This window comes from Ovis canadensis, chromosome 18 (assembly GCF_042477335.2).
Source record: "Ovis canadensis isolate MfBH-ARS-UI-01 breed Bighorn chromosome 18, ARS-UI_OviCan_v2, whole genome shotgun sequence".
NCBI lineage: Eukaryota > Metazoa > Chordata > Mammalia > Artiodactyla > Bovidae > Ovis > Ovis canadensis.
Window position 1 is genome coordinate 42,128,158 of NC_091262.1, and position 22,831 is coordinate 42,150,988.

General features: G+C 38.7%; 1 protein-coding gene across 6 annotated transcripts in view; it reads right to left on the reverse strand.

The window, feature by feature from the left end:
• Positions 1 to 22,831, reverse strand: part of TJP1 (tight junction protein 1) — a 113,263-nt gene that overhangs the window by 77,429 nt on the left and 13,003 nt on the right. For all 6 annotated transcript variants that reach the window (XM_069559613.1, XM_069559612.1, XM_069559611.1 and 3 more), the window contains exon 2: positions 8,260 to 8,316. In XM_069559613.1, coding sequence (XP_069415714.1) covers positions 8,260 to 8,316 — 57 coding nt within the window. The remainder of the gene's footprint in view (positions 1 to 8,259; positions 8,317 to 22,831) is intronic.

The window sequence follows — 22,831 nt, forward strand, 5'->3', positions numbered from 1 at the left end:
CTCCTAGGAAATTAAGCTTCACTGGGCATAACTAAGTACACCAAGCACTAAAAGGGTAATGCAAGAGGAGTTGGGATAAACAACCACCTGGGGTATATATTCATCTATCACTGAGGATAAAAAAAATCCATGAGGCAAGGAATGCTGCCTATTTCTTTTCTGATAAACTTCCCAGAACTACAACAGTGCTTGGCATACAGTGGAGTTAAATTACTCAGCTTTGAAGAATGAATAGGTTTCAGTGGTTTCTAGTATTCTCAGAAGAGAGTTTCCTCTGAAGATGCAAACAGAAGAATGAGGGAATACAGAAGCATATCATATATTATTCTGGACAGTAAACAGCAGAAAATGGTAGCTTAATCCACAGGATTTTTATTCTTTTGAAAAAGTTATCTTCGCTTTTCACATAACTGACGTTGGATGTCAAAGAATATGGATTTGCCTTTATCTGTCAAGACACAGTGTCTATAACTCCAGGTTACTGCCAAAAGCATACAGTCTCAAATTATCTCCTTCACACTACTGTTCCAAAAGTTCACTTGGCTCACCTCTAGGAGAATGACTGTCTCATTCCTTTGTCAGTGTTTCTTAAATATGTGATGCTAGAGGCCACAGCCCTCCCTTTCAAACATGTGGTTTTAAACATACACATGAGGGGTTCCATCCCAGACCGAAAGAATCCAGATTTTGAGGAGTGGGGATGATCCAGTTACTCTTCTTTACAATAAACCTAGAGGGCTACTGCTCTCCACCAGTGGTCAGCAGACCATGGCCTGTGGGCTAAATCCAGCTAGCTGCCACTGGGTAAATAAAGCTCTCCTGGAACAGAGCGACACCCATCTGTTAACCTACTCTCCATGGTTGCTTCTGCAACCATAAAGTAGCTGTGACAGAGATGCATGGCCTGCAAGGCCTGAAGTTATTTATTAGCTGGCTCTTCACAGTAAAAGTTTGCTGACAGTGCTCTAGAAAGTCCATATTTTATTCTGGATCAACTCAGAAAACCAAAGAAAAGACATCTGGAAGACAGTTCTGCAGCCTCAGAGAATGAAGTCAACTGAATTATGCTTTGGTGTTAAGTCTTACAGTGACAGGTCTATTTTTAAAAACCTTCAAAAACGCTTCCTGGAGGGATAGTTGCTGAGGATTTCCATTCTGTCCTAGTCTCTCTCTGATGAGGCCCAGAGGCACACAGCTCTGTGTTCCCAGCACAACAGTAAACGTCTTTGAAAACCAAAAAATTGTGAATTATACACACTCATCTTCTCTCCAAGTTATCTTTTTTTTTTTTCCAAGTTATCTTTTAATGACATTTTTCTCGGCTGGTACCCTCCTTAAAGCAAAAGAAATCTGAAGCCCAGGAAGAGTGAGAGAAGGGAATCCACACTGATCTTTCCAGACGGGAGTTCCAGACCTTTGCCTGAGGACCATCACTTCCATGAAGAGCTGGTGGGACACTTTTAAATTAACACATTCAGAAAATCAGACTCTTGTTTCTTCACCATTCAGAATCTTTTCCTTCTTGGCCTAAGCCAATGAGACAGATCTGTAGAAAATAAACTAGCATTTGCCCAAAACTGAGAAAACCTGGCAGAACAGTACAAAAGGAGAAACATACTTTAGCTAATTTAAGTGTTTTATTTTATTTTACTTATTTAAAAACTAAAAAGGTATTAGGGGAAAAAAATGTAATGTGGTATGTGGTTAAATTATACCCTATGGTCTCAGATGATCTAGCTTCTACCTTAAGAAATTATAAAAAGAACAGCAACTTAAACCCAATATAAGTAGAAGAAATATTAAAATAAGAGCAGAAACCAGTGAAATACAAAGCGGAAAATTTAAAAATATCACTAAAAAGAAAAGCAGGTATTTTGAAAAATCAATAAAATTGTTTAAACCTATAGCCAGACTGACCAAAAAATGAGAAGGCACAGATTACCAATATCAAAACTGAAAATATTATAGATCCTAAGACACTAAAATAAGGGAGTGTTATAACTTTATGTCTATAAACTTGATAATTCAGATAAAAGGAACAAATACTTTGAAAGGTACAAACTACCAAAGCTACAAAAAAAAAAAAATCTCGAAAAGCTAACAAAGAGGAAACATATAACCTGAAGAGTCCTATACAAAATCAAAGAAAACAAATGTTTAGTTGAAAGCTTTTTCATGAAGAAAACTCCAGAACCAGACAGCTACACTCCGTCGAGAGAACTTCAGCTGCACAGTCTGCCAGGGAACATAGCAAGGAGACAGGCAGCCTTCCTCACTCCTAAACCAGCACACACACAAGGAAAAAGTACTAGCCAATATCCTAAACCAGTACACACACGAGAAGAAAGTACTAACCAATATCCTAAATCAGTACACACAAGAGAAAAAAGTACTAGCCAATAACCTAAACCAGTACACACACAAGGAGAAAGTACTAACTAACCAGTATCATTCATGACTGCAGAAACAAGTGTCTCCACAGAACATCAGCAAATCAATCCAGCCATATATAAAATAAGCAACACATCACAACTAGGCGGAATTCATCCTTGGAATGGAAGGCTGTTCAACTCCAAAAGGCAAGAAACTGAACATATCAACAGACTGAAAACTTTAGAGTGATAACTTAAATCAATTTAATGATAACCTCCATCAATACTTAGGAAAAAAGCATGGGCAAAAATCCAAAATCTACTCATGACTTTAAAAAAAGGGGCTTTTAGCAAAGCAAGTATAAAACAGCACTTCCTCAACCTATTAAATAGCAAAATAGAAACACAAGGCCACTTCTTTAACCTCATAAAAGGCATCTACAAAAACCTTACTGCCAACATCCACACACAAGGCTGAAAAAGATGCCTGCTCACAGTACCTGTTCAACAATATCTTGGAAGTCCTAGCTAGTACAGTCAGGCAAGAAAAAGAAATGAACAGCTTATACATCTAAAAAGATGAACTAAAACTGCCTCTATTCACAAATGACTGCCCACAAAGAAAAATGCAAAAGAAATCTACCATGAAAGTTCCTAGAACTTCTAAGTTTAGAAGTTTCAAGTTCACTATTAAAATAAACAAAAATCAACTGTATTTCTACATATTAATATGCAATCAAAAACTGAAATTTAAAAACCACTGTTTACAACAGCATGAGGAAACATAAAATATGCTTGTCAAGAAATCTTAACAAAGTGTGTGTAGAATCTGTATGCTGAAAACCACAAAACAGTATTAAGGTAAATGGAGACATACTACATCCATAATTTATACTGTTGAGGAATACTCAATACTGTTAAGATACCATTTCTCCCCAAATGGATCTGCAGATTCAATGCAATCCCAATGAGAACCCTAGCAGACTTTTTTGTAATTTGACAAACATTCTAAGATTTATATAGCAAGGCAAAGGAATTAGTTAAAATAATTTAAAAATAATAGTACATTTGGAAGAGTCACACTACCTGATTTCCACACTTAATATAAAGTACAATTATCAAGGCAGATATAATAAGCAAAAGGATAGACACCAGCTCAATAGAACAGACTAGGGAAAGACCCACACATACATGGTGATGGATTTTTTTTTAAAGATTGTTTTTGATGTGGACAACTTTTAAAGTCTTTATTGCATCTGTTACCGTTCTATGTTTGGGCTTTTTGGCTGTGAGGCACGTGGGATCTTAGTTTCCCAACCAGGGATTGAACCTGCACTCTCTGCGCTGGAAGGCCAAATCTCAAACACTGCACCCCCAGGAGAGACCCAGTCATTGATTTTTGACAAAGGTAGAAAGCAATTAAATGAAGAAAGAATAACCTTTTCATAAGTGGTTGTTCAAAAAAGTGGACATCTGTATTAAAAAAAAACAAAATCCCTTGCCCTTATTTTATAATACAAAATTTAATAAAAAAAAAAAAAAAAACTTCCAGAAGAAAATAACAGGAATAATAATCGGGACCTCGGGTTTGGCAGAATTCTCATATATCTTTCAAAACTCAGTAACAACTTCTGTGCACCAAGGGACACAGTCAACAGAATGCAAAGGTAATCCATGAAATGGAAAAAAAATTTAAAAGTCATATATCTACTGATAAGGGATTCATGACCAGAATATAGAAAAACTCCTACAATTCAACAAATAAAACCCCAATTAAAAAATGGACAAAGGAACTGGGAAAAAAAGGGAACTGAACAGATGGTAAATCCTGTTATGTGTATTTTACCACAATTTAAAAAAACAGTAAGTATAAAAATTAATACGCAGAAACCTCAATTAAAATAGAGTTAGGTGGCCAGGAGGGGATGCGCTTGTGCACTGTGTTATTAGCAGAGCCCAGCAGGAATAAGACTGACTTCCTCTTCCTGTGTGCCAGGAGCTCCACTGTGACAAACTGTCACAACTCAGCCAGTGAACAACCACAATACCCTGGGCTCTCCATTCCTCCGGTGGACTCACTGTTTACTTCAGCCCTCCCAACTTCCTTTTCCCCTCCATAAAACAGTGCCCTTTTCCACCGTATGCTGGGGTCCTGCATTGTCTCATCATGGTTGTAGACCCTCAACTGCAATTCTTTGTTGATTCCCAGCAAACCCACTTTTGCTGGAGAAATAACAGTTACTCTATTTGTTTAAGGTCAGTACAAGAAAACAAATAATTTAATTAAAAATAGGCAAAATATGTGAACACATTTTACCAAAGAATACTGGAGTGGGTAGCCTACCCCTTCTCTAGCAGACCTTCCTGACCCAGGAATCGAGCTGGGCTCTCCTGCACTGCAGGCAGATTCTTTACCAACTGAGCTATCAAGGAAGCCCTAAACAAGATGGATATATAAATGACAAATAAGCACATAAACAGATATTCAACATCATTAGTCTTTAGAGAACTACAAACTAAAACCACAATGACATACCACAACACACCTATTAGAACAGATAATAAGGAGGAAAACAACACCCCAGCCCTGATACAATCAACTGTTTGTGAGGATACAAAGTAACTGGAGCTCTTATGAGCTGCTGGCTGAGATGCAAAATAGTACAGAAAGTATGACAGCTCCTTATAAAAGTTAAACATTCACTTACCATAAAACCAAAAACACTGCATTCCCAGGAATTTACCCAGAAGAAAGGAAAAGGTATGAGCATACAAAAACCTGTATACCAGAGCAGATTTATTCATAATTACAAAGGTACCCAGGCTGAACAATGAATAAGTGAATTATTCTATATTCATATAATGAAATGCTACTCAGCAATAAGAAGGAACTAACTACTACTGATACAAGTCTATCACAGAGAAATCTCAAGTGCATTGGGTTAAGTGTAAGAAGCCAGTCTCATAAGACTATATACTATATGAGTTCCTCTCATGACACTCTGGAAAAGGCCAGTGTACAGAATAGAAAACACCCGTGGTTGCTAAGCGCTGAAGGTAAGGGCTTGGAGCTGACTACAAGTTGCACGTGGGAGAACCTCAGGGTGACTAGACTGTTCTACATGGTCTGCAGTGGTGGTTATGTGACTGTCACAGGGCTAAATGCGTTTGGCAGACTCAGAACTGTACGTTAACAATGAATTTTAATGTGTGTAAATAATATCAACAAAAACAATTAAAGTATTAAGGAAATTAATGAAATATGATAAAATAGTATCAAATTATTCTATAAACACTAGACAATTGACTATTTATAAGGCATGATGATATATGTTTAATCTGATTTAAACATGTTATCAGGATATTTCAAACAAATTCAGGCCATATCTTAGCTCTATAAAGTTAAGGTTAGTATTAGGATTTTTTTTTTTTTTTTTTTTACTATTTAGGGAGACACACAAAAAATTGAGTGTATTTTATCTGAAATCAGTTTCTTTTCTGAACAATTAATTCACCCATGAAGTGATGGGACCGGATGCCATGATTTTAGTTTTCTGAATCTTGAGTTTTAAGCCAACTTTTTCACTCTCCTCTTTCACTTTCATCAAAATGCTCTTTAGTTCTTCTTCACTTTCTGTCATAAGGGTGATGTCATCTGTGTATCTGAGGTTATTGATAATTCTCCCAGCAATCTTGATTCCAGCTTATGCTTCATCCAGCCTGGCATCTCGCATGACGTACTCTGCATGTAAGTTAAACAAGCAGGGTGACAATATACAGCCTTGACATACTCCTTTCCCAATTTAGAACCAGTCTGATGTTCCATGTCCAATTCTAACTGTTGCTTCTTGACCTGCATACAAGATTTCTCAGGAAGCAGGTCAGGTGGTCTGATATTCCCATCTCGAAGAATTTTCCAGTTTGTTGTGATCCACATAGTCAAAGGCTTTGGCATAGTCAATAAAACAAAAGTAGATGTTTTTCTGATAACTCTTGCTTTTTTGATGATCCACTGGATGTTGGCAATTTGATCTCTGGTTCCTCTGCCTCTTCTAAATCCAGCTTGAACATCTGGAAGTTCATAGTTCACATACTGCTGAAGCCTGGCATGGAGAATTTTGAGCATTACTTTGCTAGCATGTGAGATGAGTGCAGTTGTGCGGTAGTTTGAACATTCAGAAAACTAAGATCATGGCATCTGGTCCCTATCACTTCACGACAAATAAATAGATGGGGAAACAATGGAAACAGGGAGAGACTATTTTCTTGGGCTGCAAAATCACTGCAGATGGTGACTGCAGCCATGAAATTAAGACGCTTGCTCCTTGGAAAGAAAAGCTATGACCATCCTAGACAGCATATTAAAAAGCAGAGACACTACTTTATCAACAAAGGTCCATATAGTCAAAGCTACAGTTTTTCCAGTAGTCATGTATGGATGTGAGACTTGGGCTATAAAGAAAGCTGACCAAAGAACGGAGGCTTTTGAACTGTTAGGGTCCCTAGGACTGCAAGGAGATCCAACCAGCCCATTCTAAAGGAAATCAGTCCCAAATATTCATTGGAAGGACTGATGCTGAAGCTGAAACTCCAATATTTTGGCCACTGATGTGAAGAACCAACTCAATGGAAAAGACCCTGATGCTGGGAAAGATTGAAAGCGGGAGGAGAAGGCACTGACAGAGGATGAAATGGTTGGATGGTATTACCAATACGATGGACGTGAGTTTGAGTTAGCTCCAGGAGTTGGTGATGGACAGGGAAGCCTGGCGTGCTGCAATCCATGGGGTCACAAAGAGTCAGACATGACTGAGCAACTGAATTGAACTGAATTTACCCGTTGCCTATCATGTGCAGATTCAAAGATTCACAAGATCGCGGTTTAGGAACATGATTTTCCCTCTAACTTGCTAGTAATGGACACAGCGAGTAGAAACAGCATGTGTAAGACGTCTGTCTGTTCTCTCATTTCTTTCTGCACATTCTCCAGGGAGAAGGGGAATCAGCAATCAGCTCTCTTCAGAGGGAGGAAAAGGGAGACCTATGGGCAGCATGACTTTATGCCAAGTACTATTAGGCGGCATCAGCCACATTTTACACCTGTGGAAACCAAAGTTTTAGAAGTGAGTTGGACCACATGTGCTCATTTCTAAAGGGAAGCAGGCAGTGCTAGAATGCAAATTCCAAACAGGTTCATTTCAGACAAAGCTCTTTTTTCTTTTAACGTAAGTATTTTAAAGCATCATTTACTTAATCCTCATTTCAGCATTTTCCATCTAGTTCTACAGCCACATGGCATGTGGTATCTTAAGTTCCCTGACCAGGGAGTGAACCCATGCCCTCTGCAGTGGAAGTGCAGAGTCTTAACCACTCAACCTCCAGGGAAGTACCACAAAGTTCTTACTCTTACCCAGATCACTGTAATTTGCTCTCTGACCATCTGCAATTGCTTAAGCAACAGCTTGGTTCTACATGTTTCAAAACAAGGAATATCTTTTAAGATTTTATTACTTGCATGACCTTGTTCAATTTTAAACCCCAAGCTTACAATATGTACTTATATACTCAGAAACACTGAAACAGTTTACACGTTTACCCCAGCATACGGTGTCTTTTATCTGATCACTCAAAATTTAAAATATAAACCACTTAAGTCATGACTGAAAACAGCAAAATACAAATAACAACCAAAAGGATATATGAAAAAGTAATCATGCTCACTTTTGACCTTAATCAAGAATTTATTGCAACTCTGATTTTAAACAAAGGATTATAGAAAAGTTCTTCCCCTTTCTTCTGGCTTCCTGACATCTGGCTTTCCTCTATTGTTTTCAGAAACTGCCAGGATCCTGAGTTACACAGAGATTATTTACTCAACAGAACTCACCCTGTGAAGTGTCACCGTGTGTTGTTCCCATATAGCTGTTTCCTCCATTGTTGTGTTCTGACAGAGGAAAAGAAAAACAATTATCTTTTAAGAGAATGTCTTTCATAAAGTAGATGAGAACCTCTAGCAAACAATTTAGCACAGTAAAATACCAAAATCCATACTTTTAATATTAGGTACTCTGAAGAGCGCTTAGTAATTACAGAAGTTTTTTGCTTGCTTCTGTTTTTGTTGTAAGAGACAGGAAAGTACACACAGGAACTTCCTTTGTTTTAACTTAATTTGGACAAACGCCACTCTACACTCACTTCAGCCCAGCTGAAATCAGTATTCACGCTAATTCTGCAACTTAACAGTGACAGAAGTTAGAACAGCATTTTTAAAGTATCTAACAACATAAAACATTTAAAAGCTTTCCTTACATTGTGCAAAGAAAGGAAACGACAAATACCTCTGAACTCAGTAATTATAAAATACATATTACAGGATAACAGATAAGACCATTTGACAGGTTTGGTCAGTGGTTGCTTCAGTATCAGATGAAACACTACTGCTCAACCTAGTTTCATTTTACTGCAGAATTATCTTCAAGTTTTGTTTATTACTCTGAAGGAAAAAAAAAAGGGTGGGGCTTTTCTAGCATACATATCATGCACACAAGCCCATACCAAAAGAACAAACAATTCCACCCCTCTCAAAAGAATCCCTGGGTAAAGTAAGTGATGCGAGCGCCCAGAGATGCTGCTGCTCAAATGTCCGTATAACTCAGGTTCTTCTGTCAGAGCTTTTACTGAAGAGGGAAATAAATCACTATCTACAGGATGGGCACTAAGGAATTTAGAGTAAATTTCTTATAAACTGGGTTCATTGCTCTTGGAAGTTTAAAGTAATTCAATCTCTTTTAATGCTATCATTCTCTGCAGCTGGGGTTGCTGAACATATATAGACATTTACAATTTGTCTAAAGGCTTTCCAGAGTCACCCAAAGGTAGGGTGGAAGGGGGAACGCTGAGCATGACACTGCCCGGCCATCGCTGTCGCCCAGTGTTATCACCATCTGTGCCACAGGTGAGCTTTCCGAGCACACTGCTGGCATGAGCATCATGAGAAGGTATCCACCATGGGGCTGTGGGCCCACTTCTTTCCACAGCAAATTAAATCGAACATTAATGCCCCTTGAGAAAATGAATCCCTATAAAGAAAGCCCACCTCCCTAAATTCAGAGCCACTAGATTAACTTTCCTGCCAGACGAACAAGAGAGGGAGAGAAAGGATCCCTCTGTTCCCTCCCATAGATAAGAACTGTCCACTAATGCTTTGTTTCAATCTTGCAGTCAAGTGCAGCAAAACCTCTTTTTAATGAGACCTCTACTGGAAACAAAGCTGTTTTGTTTTTTTTAAAAATGACCAAGATCCATATATTTAAAAAAAATTCCTCCATCAATGTGACACAGTGATGATAGGAGTAATTCTGGTAAACAGAAAGAGTCCTACTAAATTACACATGATAAAAATAATCTGCAACTGCCAGTTTGTCCAAGCTTAGCTGACTTATGAAAAATAAGAATTGCTTGCATGGCTCTAAGCTCATCATGCCTGGATCCACTTCTTTAATCAGCAGCACTACTTTTAAATCCTTTCCTAACAAGGGCAAACTGAAAGTGATCTTATACCAGGAGAGAACCTCCATAACAACCTTTGGAATGAAAATTTATTGTCCTGCGTATAGTTTGAATGGCCACATAGCTTTTCATTTTGTAAAAGAATATAAATCAAATGAGAAAATTCATTTAATGTGAAGGGAGAAAAAGATTCTGAAACAGCTTGTATCCTGTTACCCTCATTTTTAACATGATCACTTTCAAGCAGAGCAAAGTTTAAACATGAATAGGAAAACAAAGGATATATAAAAGGATATACAGAATGTTAACACGATCATCTTCAAAGTGAGGGGACTATGGGTGATATCTCTTCATTAGGTTTTTTTTTTCCTTTTCTTTCTCCATTACCAATCAGAATAAATTGCCAAAATATTTTAAGACACATTCATTAGATCCTACTTTGAACTTCAAATATCTATTTTTAACTTTGCTTTTAGGAAAAATCAAGTAATATTTAAGAAGATTACTTTATGTTACTGATAAAAATTACCGTTAGAAAGGGGTTTATACAATAAGGTCTTAATGTACAAGCTTCTAGAGGAGTACAATAAGAGAAATTTAGATTATTTTACATAAGGGGAAAAATAAGAATTCTAAAACAATGGTTCTCAGTATTTTAATCAAAATTAGTATGCTTCTTCAGAAAAGCACACATCTCAACCAACTCAGTGGGTTCCCCAGAATGGGCAACAGCAGCTCACTTCTCTGATTAAGCCGAACACAGCTTTATTAGCTCAATTCACCAGAGGGAGACCAATGAACAAGACAGGGGCCAACAGAGAATGAAATATGAAAAACGATGTCCAGTTAGATGCTTAGCCTACACACTAAACCAATGACATCTGTAACATAAGTGGTTATGCCCGGCTCATCCTTAGCGTTTTAAACACACAGAGGCATACACAAGCATCCTAGTTTAAACCACAGACCATGCCACGCCTCTCCACTCTCAGGCCTCTGGCTTCTGTCATTGGCAAAAGCAACGAAACTATCCACTGCTGTCTAACTAGGCAGATTTTATGAGGACTTCAAGGCCCTGAGGGGCGAGTGGATGAGCACACAGATTTGTGAGAATACAATGCAGTGAAGCACAGCGGTAGACTCTTAGTCGACCAGATTCAAGTCCTCACGGTAATTCTTTCAACTTTGCTCTATTTGACCATAAAATGCTGAGGGGTAGGGAGAGCAGATTCTTAAAGGAAGTCACTCAGTTTTATGAAGGCTAAAACGGAAATAAAGCATTTTTAGTACTATTAAATTTGGTACTTCAGAAATTTTGATACTTTAGAAAAAGAAGGAAGGGGATTTTCTCCACTCCAGGATTTTCTCCTCTGGGGTAGAGAAAAAGAAACTGGGGCAGGCAGGCAGGAAAATTTATTTTCACTGTGAGCACTTCTCACTTAATAGTGTTCTGCTAAGTTCATCTACTACTTACTCAAGTAATTTAAAAACATCATCCTTATTATAAAATTGCTTACAACTCATCATTTTTCTTACTGGAAAAAAAAAAACCCGCATAATTGTGTAAGTTGCACAAGGATTTTCTGGTAAAGTCTCATTCCCCAAATATTCAGGCTTGTGGGGAGACCACAAGTAACAAAGTGTTGCTCCAATAAGAATGATTCCAGCACTATCACCCCTGTAATTCTGAAATATGCTGTTCAACAGAAACTGAAGAGGCCACGAACACCAAGATCAGAGCCCAAGTCTGCCATTAAATATGTAAGTAACTTTAGTGTTCCCCATTTAAGGAATGGGATACATCAACTCAAGGAGAAAGCCCTGTCTAGCTCCAAAATCCTACTAGACTGTAATTCCAATTCCAAACAGGCTGCAAATTCATTAATTAGGTAACCAGTGTGGGCATCAAGAACAGCGACACTCTTGGCCACTGGGCTGAGTTCTACACACAACTTTAAAATCAGCATCCACTGACCAGAATCCCAATTTCTGAAGGAGCAAAAAGCTGCATTTCAGAAAGTGCAAAGAGTTTGTTTGGTGTCTTTGTTCTAAGCTCCAGCTGGCAAAGATACTACTCAGATTACCAACTGTGAAGGGCTCCCTGCCAAAACTTCAGATCCTAATTTTAGGCAGCTTCACTGTCCTTTCAGCAGATTCCAAGTGGTGGAAAGACAGGAAGTTACAAGAATGGACAGGAGAACCTGTATCTGTTGTTGGTCAATCACTAAGTCGTGTCTGACTCTGCGATCCTAAGGACTGCAGTACACCAGGCTTCCCTGTCCTTCACCAACTCCCAGAGGATGCTCAAACTCATGTCCATCAAGTCAGTGATGCCATCCAACCATCTTATCCTCTGTCGGCCCCTTCTCCTTCTGCCTTCAATCCTTCCCAGTATCAGGGTCTTTTCCAATGAGTCAGCTCTTCACATCAGGTAGCCAGAGTATTGGGAGCTTCAGCAATCAGTCCTTCCGATGAATATTCAGAGTTGATTTCCTTTAGGATGGACTGGTTTGATCTCCTTGTCATCCAAGGTACTCTCAAGTCTTCTCCAATACCAAAGTTCAAAAGCATCAATTCTTAAGCTCTCTGCCTTCTTTATGGTCCAACTCTCACATCCATACTTGACTACTTTAAAAACTGTATCTTTGACTATACAGACCTCTTGGTAAACAGACCTCTTGGTAAAGCAATGTCTCTGCTTTTTAACACACTGTCTAGGTTTATCATAGCTTTTCTTCCAAGGAGGAAGTGTCTCTTAGCTTCATGGCTACAATCACCATCCGCAGTGATTTCAGAGCCGAAGAAAATAAAGTCTGTTGCTGTTTCCATTGTTTCCCCATCTATTTGCCATGAAGTGATGGGACTGGATGCCATCTTAGTTTTTTGAATGTTTAGTTTTAAGCCAGCTTTTTCACTCCCCTCTTTCACCTTCATCAAGAGGCTCTTTAGTTCCTCTTTGCTTTCTGCCATAAGGGTGGTGTCATCTGCATATCTGAAGTTATTGATATTTCTCCTGGCAATCTTGATTCCAGCCTGAGCTTCATCCAGTCTCACATTTCACATGATGTACTCTGCTATAAGGTACATAAGCAGGGTGACAATATACAGCCTTGATATACCCCTTTCCCAATTTGGAACCAGTTCTTTGTCCATCTCTAAATGTTGCTTCTTGACTTGCATACAGGTTTCTCAGGAGGCAGGTCAGGTGGTCTAGTATTCCCATCTCTTGAAGAATTTTCCAGTTTGTTGCAATCTACACAGTCAAAGGTTTTAGCATAGTCAATGAAACAGAAGTAGATGTTCTTCTGGAATTCACTGGCTTTTTCTATGATCCAACAGATGTTGGCAATTTGATCTCTGGTTTGATTCCTCTGCCTTTTCTAAATCCAGCTTGTATATCTGGAAGTTCTCGGTTCACGTACTACTGAAGCCTAGCTTGAAGGATTTTCAGCTTTACCTTTTAGCTTTACTTTTCCTAGCATGTGAAATGAGTGCAACTGTGTTAGTTTGAACATTCTTTGGTATTGCCCTTCTTTGGGACTGGAAAGAAAACTGACCTTTTCCAGTACTGTTGTGACTGCTGAGTTTTCCAAATTTGCTGGCACATTGAGTGTAGCACTGTAACAGCGTCATCTTTTAGGATCTGAAATAGCTCAACTGGAATTTCATCACCTTCACTCGCTTTGTTCATAGTGAGGTTTCTTAAGGCCCACTTGACTTCGCACTCCAGGACGTCTGGTTCTAGGTGAGTGAGCACACCATCGTGGTTATCTGGGTCATTAAGATCTTTTTTGTATAGTTCTTCTATGTGTTCACCACTTCTTAATAACTTCTGCTTTTGTTAGGTCCATACCATCTCCATCCTTTATTGTGCCCATCGTTGCATGAATGTTCCCTGAGTATCTCTAATTTTCTTAAGAGATCTCTAGTCTTTCCCATTCTATTGTTTTCTTCTATTTCTTTGCATTGTTCACATAGGAAGGCTTTCTTATCTCTCCTGGCTATTCTATGGAACTCTGCATTCAGATGGGTATATCTTTCCCTTTCGCCTTTGCCTTTTGCGTCTCTTCTTTTCTTGGCTATTTGTAAGGCCTTCTCAGACAACCATTTTGCCTTTTTTGCATTTCTTTTTCTTGGGGATGGTTTTGATCACTGCCTTCTATACAATGTCACAAATCTCTGTCCAAAGTTCTTTAGGCACTCTGTCTATCAGATCTAACCCCTTGAGTCTATTTGTCACTTCCACTGTATAATCATAACGGATTTGATTTAGGTCATACCTGACTGGTCCAGTGGTTTTCCCTACTCTCTTCAATTTAAGTCTAAATTTTGCAATAAGGAGTTCATGATTTGAGCCACAGATCATGACAACCTATATCTGGGAGAAGACCAAATCCAGGATGGACTAAATTAAAAGTCAGTGTTCCCCAAATATAGGAAAAGTCTTAACTCCTTAACATTAAGTAGACATACAACCAGTCAAAACCTACCTCCTTATGGCTGTAATTTTAAAACAATCCATTCATTTATTCAATCCAGACTTTGATGCTAAGTGCTACGGAGGTCAAGAATAGAACCCTCTCTTCCTGAGGGGCTCAAGGAGAAGGTTTAGAACACTAGATAAATGGTGCATACGAGTGCCACAGCAGGTGGAGAGGACAAGGCCTGCTGAGAAGATAGGAGACTGAGTCCCCAAGAAAGCAACATTTGAGTTTAGGCTTGAAGGATGACCAGGAAAGGAAGTGGGGAAAGATGGTTCCAGAGAGGAATCAGCATGTCAACAGGCTACTGCTGCTGCACACAGCGCTGCTGTCATGCGGGTAAAAGAGCCCCTGAAGCAGGACACCAAAGGCCTTGTAATGTCAGGCTAGCAACAGTGAACTCAGTGGAAAGATACTAAGGAGCCATTCTGACACTGTGACATGGAAGACAGAGTTGAGGCAGGGAGACCAATTAGAAAGTGGAAGTGAAGGAAGAGGAGCTAAAGATGATGGTGAGAGGCTTCTGAATTGGACAGCTGCATGAAAAAACCAGCAGAAGAGATGACGAATTCAGTTTTAGTCGCCTTTAAGTTGAGGTGCCTGTGGAATACTGAAGCAGAGAGATAGGCAGTAGGCTGGTGGATACAGGAGATCTGGCCTAGATAAGAATCTAGGAGTAATCTACAAAGTAGTTCTGAACCCAAGGGGAAAGCTCCAATTACCAAAGCACTAAGCTGGCCCTGTGCAACATGAGTACTCTAAGGGGAAAAAGGAAGAACCACAGGGACTTGAGAAGGAACAGCCAGCAAGGAACTCACACAACAATGTCACTTGATAGTGAAGGACAGGGAAGTCTGGAGTGCTGCAGTCCGTGGGGTCGCAAAGAGTTGGACACAGCTGAGAGACTGAACAGCTGTCCAGAAAAGATGACAAAACAGGAAAGTCAAGATATCATAAAAGAACACAATTTTCATGTATTTTTAAACTGTTGGACCTTTACATATCAAACATGTATTTAAAATAGATTATTCAGGGCCATCTCTTAAATAAAGCACACTGAGCTTTCTTTGCTGACGACCGTGGTCCTCAATAGGAAAACCAGGCAGTAAACAGAGCAGTCGCACTCCGGTGGCTCCTGCTGGGCTTTTTCTTCTCTGAGCAGAGCTGCTGCACTCAACTGTTTCTGAATTTTCCTCCCCTATGAAGTTCTGGGTTTCTGTCTCTTTTTTTTTTGCCTTCCATCCAAAACAAAAATAGAAAGCAAGATCACCTATTGAGATAAGGTGAGCCAGAAACTTATGAAGTACAGCCTAAGTTTTAGTGAATAAAACAGATGCCCCCATCCCTCTTTGACCTTTTCTTGTTGTTGTTCAGTCGAGTCCAACTCTTTGTGACCCCATGGACTGTAGCCTGCCAGGTTCCTCTGTCCTTGGAATTTTCCAGGCAAGCACACTGGAGTGGGTAGCCAGGCCCTCCTCCAAGGGATCTTCTCGTACCAGGGATGGAACCCGTGTCTCCTACCCTGCATGCAGGTTCTTTACTGCTGAGCCACCAGGGAAGCCCCTTTGACCTTCAGTTAAACATTTAATTTCAAATGTGATCATTGCTACACAAATGAAGTAAAAAGAGACTAGAGTATGTGCTAAAAAGTGGGGAAAATATACATTTGGATTGATCTGAAGGGCTGTTATACAAACTTTCAAAACAGAGATGTCCTGTTTAAGAGATAATAAAAAAGATACATCTGAAGTCAAATGAAGAGCATCAAGAATTCAGCAAATCTCACAAACACAAGATAAGAACTGGCTAAAGCATAAGAACTAAAAATAACGATCCAAGTAACCCACAGCAACTGAACCTCAACTGAACCTCTCAGCCTCAAGTGAAAGTAACGAAGCAACCAACGCTCTGCTATTCCAACTCCAGCTAAATTTTCTAATACTTTGCTGTGTATACTCCTTGGCTGAGAATTTAGGAGACATCAGATACTGTTTGATGAGATGGATATGATTAAAAAATATTGAGAGCTAGAAAAAAGATGTAAGTGGACCTAGAATTTTTTTGGTTGATCAAAGTTTAAGTAAGTTTACAGATAAATTGCCTATTTGCTGCTGTCTTGAGATCCAAGTGAAAGAATATCAGCTAAGTAAGTCACCATTAACCATTATAGGAACACGAAGGGATAGTTACAGACACTCCCCCAAAATCACTGCTTTCCAGTTATTAGCAATAAAACGTCTTAGGTTGACATTTTCTAGTGACTGAAGATGGATAAAAGACCTTTCAAACTTTTTCCAGATAGAAAGGGAAGGGAAAGGGGCCGCAGAGATGGGGGACTGGTATTTCTGAGTGTTCTCTGTGCACCAGTCCTGCTTTATGGTACATTATCCTCCACACACTCAAGTCCTACAGGGAGGGATGAGTAAAAAAAGTATACTGCTTTGTGTCACTAGGAGTGAATAAATGCACTGAAGATAATGAGAGGTGGGTTTCTATTGCTATAAATAAGAAAAGGAGGGAGAATAAATTGAACTGTATGATGTGAGACCAGACTCTGAAGTATCAGTATAAACCCATGGTTTAAATACACATGTAGACAGGTACAGAGAAACAGAGTCCTATAGAGCCACACACCCCCCTACTTCCCAGCTGTCTGCTGAGAGCCTAGCAGCACAAAAAGCCCAACAGCAATGAGCACGGCTAGCACATACTGGTCTTTAATAAAACAAACTAGAATTTCTTAGAGAAGGGGTTGGCTGCAGGGTTGGGTCAGAGAAAATTCAGGATAAACCTGGAGTATCATGCAACATTAGAAATGAAAGGACTGCTCAAAAAGTTATGGGAATTTGTCAAGAGAACACAGGAATCAGCAGGAAAGAGTTTCGAGAGGACAAATTTGGAATTAACGAGCAATAAAATAATGATAACAATTGATTTTTAACCCATAAAATAACCCATGAATCCCATATGATATAATCAAATATGAAAATGGGAAAGGGACAGCTCTTTGTTAATAATGGAACTTCAATTAACAAATGTGAAAAAAAAAAGAAAGAAAGAAAAAAAAAAATGTGGAAGGAAAGGGGGCTAGAGAATTACCTTCAAGCAAACTCCACCAATTGCTGCAGATGAAGATCACCCAGAGAGGATAAAACTGGTGGGTGAGTGCTTGAGGATTAACATGACTAGCACAGCCTCAAACCCTCTCCTCCAAAATATTTATAAATTAGAAATATAATAGCTTTCCAGGAGAGAACATCATCGTAACCAAAGTAAACATTACCAACAGTAAGATATATCACATTATGAACTCCTTGGCATGGTGTACAACATGATATCAAGCATTTTATACTATTCTTGCCAAAAATAGTCTCATCCCAGTGATGAAAACACAACAGAAACCTAAGAACATTAAAGTCACTCAGTTGTGTCCAACTCTTTGTGACCCCGTGGACTATACAGCCTAAGGAATTCTCCAGGCCAGAATACTGGAGAGGGTAGCCATTTCCCTTCTCCAGGGGATCTTCCCAATCTGGGATTGAACCCAGGTCTCCCACAATGTAGAGGGCTTCTTTACCAGCTGAGCCACTAGGGAAGCCCAAGAATACTGGAGTGAGTAGCCTATCCCCTCTCCAGGGGATCTTCCCAACCCAGGAATAGAACCAGGGTCTCCTGCATTGCAGGGGGATTCTTTACCAACTGAGTTACCAGGGAAGCAAAACCAAACTAAAGGGCAGTCTAAAAAATAATCAGTTCTTTCCAAAAAGTCATTAACTGAGGGAAAACTGAGGATCTGTTACAGATTCAAAGACATCAAAAAGAAGTAACAACTAAACGCAAAGTGGAATCCTGGAAGAGAAAAAGAATGAACTAATAAAGTTCAAATGCGGTCTGTCATTTAGTTATTATTGGATTGATGTAAACTTCTTATCCTTGATAGATGTTCTCCAGTTACAGTTATGGGAAATGGAGGGTGAGTAGAATGAAAGATACAACTCTAGTATTTTTACAACTTTTCTCTAACATTAACTCAAAATTTATAAGTTTTTCCTTAAACAAAGAGAGACAACTTACAAACTGAGAAAGAATGTACAAGGGCTTAATTTCTAAAACATACAAACAACTCATGCAACTCAATATTAAAAAAAAAAAAAAAATCCAATCCAAAAACAGGCAGAAGACCTAAACAGGCATTTCTCCAAAGACATACAGATGGGCAACAGACACATGAAAAGATGCTCAACCTCACTAATTGTTAAGAGAAATGCAAATCAAAACTACAATGAGGTATCACCTCACACCTGTCAGAATGGCCATCATCAAAAAAATCTACAAACAATAATTGTGAGAGGGAGATACTTGCATAAACCCAGACTGTCATACAGTGAGGTCAGAGAAAAACAAACATCATATAGTATGACTTGTATGCCCAATCTAGAAAAATGATCCGAATTAATTTACTCACAAAGCAGAAACAGAAACAAAGATATAGAAACCAAACCTATGCACAGCAAAGGGGGGTGGGGGTGGGACGAAGTGGGGGATTAGGACTGACATAGATACACTATTGATACTATGTAGATTGATATAAAGTAGATAACTAATGAGAATCCATTATATAGCACAGGGAACTCTACTCAATGCTCTGTGGTGACTTAAATGGGAAGGAAATCCAAAAAAGGGATATATGTGTCTGTCTAGCTGAGACACTGTGCTATACAACAGAAAGTAACACATTGTAAAGCAATTATACTCTAATAAAAATTTAACAAACATACATCACCCTAAAAAACAGAGCTACCGCATGATCCTGCAACCCCACTCTTGGGCATATATACAGGGATTAAAAGAGACATACCATTATATATAAAATAAACAAGGACCTACTGTATAGTACAGGGAACTGCAATAGCAGGATCTGCAATGGCTCATAGTAACCTATAATGTAAAAGAATCTGCAGCTAAACACTTGAAACATGAAGTTATAAACCACTGTAGTTATATTATCTTCACAGAGCCAAAAAAAAAAAAAGAGGAAAGAGGAATGATAATGACAAGAGTTAAGGAGCTGAAGATTGCTGGTACCAAAAAAATGTCATCTTGATTACATCTGCTTTGAGCAGAACATCTAAGAAGTCACATTCTGAACTATCATATATAGGCAAATTCATCAAATTCCTAACAAAACCAAAATCATTCTTCCTTTAGATGATAAAATAAAGAAAATAATCAACTCACTGAAGGAACCTGAATGGGTAATTAATGTATCAGTTTTGTGGAGTTTCTTATTATTCATTCTCCTCACTAAACCACTATTTGATTTTCAAAAAAAAAGATTTCAGAAAATCTTTTCAATTTCTAAATAATAAAATGTATGAAAAACCATGCTGCTTTTCTAACAAAGCACTTAATGATAAATAGCAAATATGTACAAATGTATACACTACACATTTCTTTAAAAGGTCACTTCTTTAAAATCAGCCTCCTTACTTCACCTCAATCCTCAAACTACACAAATCACAGTGTCTGAGGTAAGGTCTCAGCTGCTGAGCCTCATGCAGGCTCACTCCCCTGGGCCAGACATCTCACTAAAACTAAGGTGGAAGCAGCAACAGATCAGGTTCAGGGAGAAGAAGTAAATGCACGGGTCAGAATGACAGCCACTGGGTAGCTTACGACTTCTTCCATACACAACAGAGAAGCAGCATATTTGTTTTCACAGAAAACTGGGCTTTTAAAGCAACCTGCGAAGTTTTATTTTACCTCAGACTGCAGCTTGTGGAGCCTCTGGGCCTTCTCTTCTGTGTCAGTGGTCCCCTATCAGAAACATCCTGCCATCAAGAAACTCCTTCATCAAGCCGGACTTCCATTCCAGTAAATGCTTCATCCACTGCTTACAATCTTTTTATAACCTTATGCTCCTATTTCCAGGGCAAATCTATATTACTTTTTAGCTGTAGCCAGTTGGGGCTCTTAAAGGCATAGTGCCTTTTTCTCCTGCTTCGCTAAGCTTGTTTCAAATATAAGAGCTTAATAAGCCAAGTTTTAAATGTAGAAAAATAATCTGCATATATCTAATATATATATACATACACACACACACATACATACGTGTGTGTGTGTATGTGTATATATATATAGTATTCACATCCAGAAAACACAAAAGAATTCTATCAACAAAGACAGAGCACCTAACAGAGAAGATGGACTGGGGGCTTGAGGGGAGCACTTCAAACAAGAGGACATCAAAATGGTCAGTAAACACGTGGAAAAAGTGCTTTACTTCCTTACTCAACAGGGTAATACAAATTGAAAACACAACTAAATGCTACTACACAACCACACAAGAAGCTTAAAAAGAAAAAAAACAACAGTAATGAACACTCTAATCAGAACTCAGCACTGGTGGAAATGCAAACTGGTATCACGGATTTGGGAAACTGGCAAAACTAAGCATGTTGGATGATCAATCAATAAAAACATGTCCATATATGCACAAGAATTTATGTATAAGTATGTCACAAAAGCACTATTTTTAACAGTCAAAAACCAGAAACAATGTACAATAATCTAGATGCCCACCAATGATGCAACGTTCAGTCAACGGAATAGTACAGCCATGAAACGAATAAATTCAACCTGCACAATCCCTGGTGGCTTGGACGGTGAATGAAGGAGACCCGGGTTCTATCCCTGGGCTGGGAAGATCCCCTGGAGAAGGACATGGCTACCCACCCCAGTATTCTTGCCTGGAGAATCCCATGGACAGAGGAGCCTGGCGGGCTAAAGTACATGGGGTTGCAAGAGTCACACACAACTGAGCGATTAATACACATAAGTAAATATGGATAAACGCTGCTCAATACTGGACAAAAGAAGCCACACATAAGAACATGTTTCCATTTAAGTTTAATAATGGGTTTAAAAAAAAAAAAAACACTGCAGAAAAAAAGCTACTGGCGGAAACTATCCCTATCAAGTTATGGCCTCTGAAGTAAGACTCAACATAAGGCGCATCCACAGTTAATGGTTTAACACTGAGGCATGAGTAAATAGACCATTGGAATAATGGAAAAATTCTTAAACAGAAAGTGAAGTTGCTCAGTTGTGTTTGACTCTGCAGCCCCATGGACTACAGCCTACCAGGCTCCTCCATCCATAGAAATTTCCAGGCAAGAGTACTAGAGTGGGTTGCCATTTCCTTCTCCAGAGGACCTTCCTGACTCAGGGATCAAACCCAAGTCTTCCACATTGCAGGCAGATGCTTTACCAGCTGAGCCACCTGGGAAGCCCTACCTTCCAATAAATGGAAAATCAGTATGTGAAAAAGGTAATGTCTCAACTCACTGAGATAGAGATTTTTTTTTAATAAACACTGCCAGAACATCTGGGCTGTCACTTGGAAAAAACATATATTTTTTTCACAAAGCACAAGAATAACCTTCCAATGAATTTAGAGATATAAATGTAAAAAATGAAATGAGAGACATACTAGAAGAAAACTTGAGTGGATTCCTCTTTAATGATGGTGTAGGCAAAGGCTTTCTAAGAATAACTCAATACATAAGGGATATAAAATAAATTTAAGTACACAAAAAATTTTTAAAGTATGCCTGACCAAAATAGAAACATGAATACTTTCATTTCTTTAATTATGACTGAGTCTGAACATTGTTTCAAACCTTAATATCCTCTTTGTGAAATATCTTTTTCCCACTTTTTAACTGAACTTTTGTTCTCCCTGCAGTTTTGGATTTCTTTATATATTAGAGCCACTGGCTCTCATACTTGGAAGTGTGGTAGCTTCTCACACTTCCAAGTGTGAGAGCCAGTATCTCAAGTGTGAGAGCCAGTATGAGCCAGTATATCTAATATATAAAGAAATCCAAAACTGCAAGGAGAACAACAAAAATTCAATTAAAAATGGGAAAAAGATATTTCACAAAAAGGATATTAAGGTTTGAAAAGATATTCAAACTCACTCATAATTAGAGAAATGCAAATTAAAATAACACCAAGAATCACAAGCTGAAATCAATGTCGCTGGAAGAAATATCAACAACCTCAGATATGTAGATGATACCATTCTAATGATAGAAAGAAGAAAAACTAAAGAGCCTCCTGATGAGGGTGAAAGAGGACAGTGAAAAAAGCTGCCTTAAAAACTCAACTTCAAAAAACTAAGATCATGGCATCCAGTCCAATCACTTCAAGGCAAACAGAAAGGAAAAAAGTAGAAGCAGTGACAGATTTTATTCTCCTGGGATCCCAAATCACTGTGGATGGTGCCTGCAGCCATGAAATTAAAAGACGCTAGTTCCTTGAAAGAAAAGCTATGACAAACCTAGACAGGGTATTAAGAAGCAGAAACATCATTTTGCTGACAAAGGTATAGTCTGTATAGTCAAAGCTATGATTTTTCCAGTAATTATGTACTGCTGTTGAGAGTTGGACCACAAAGAAGGCTGA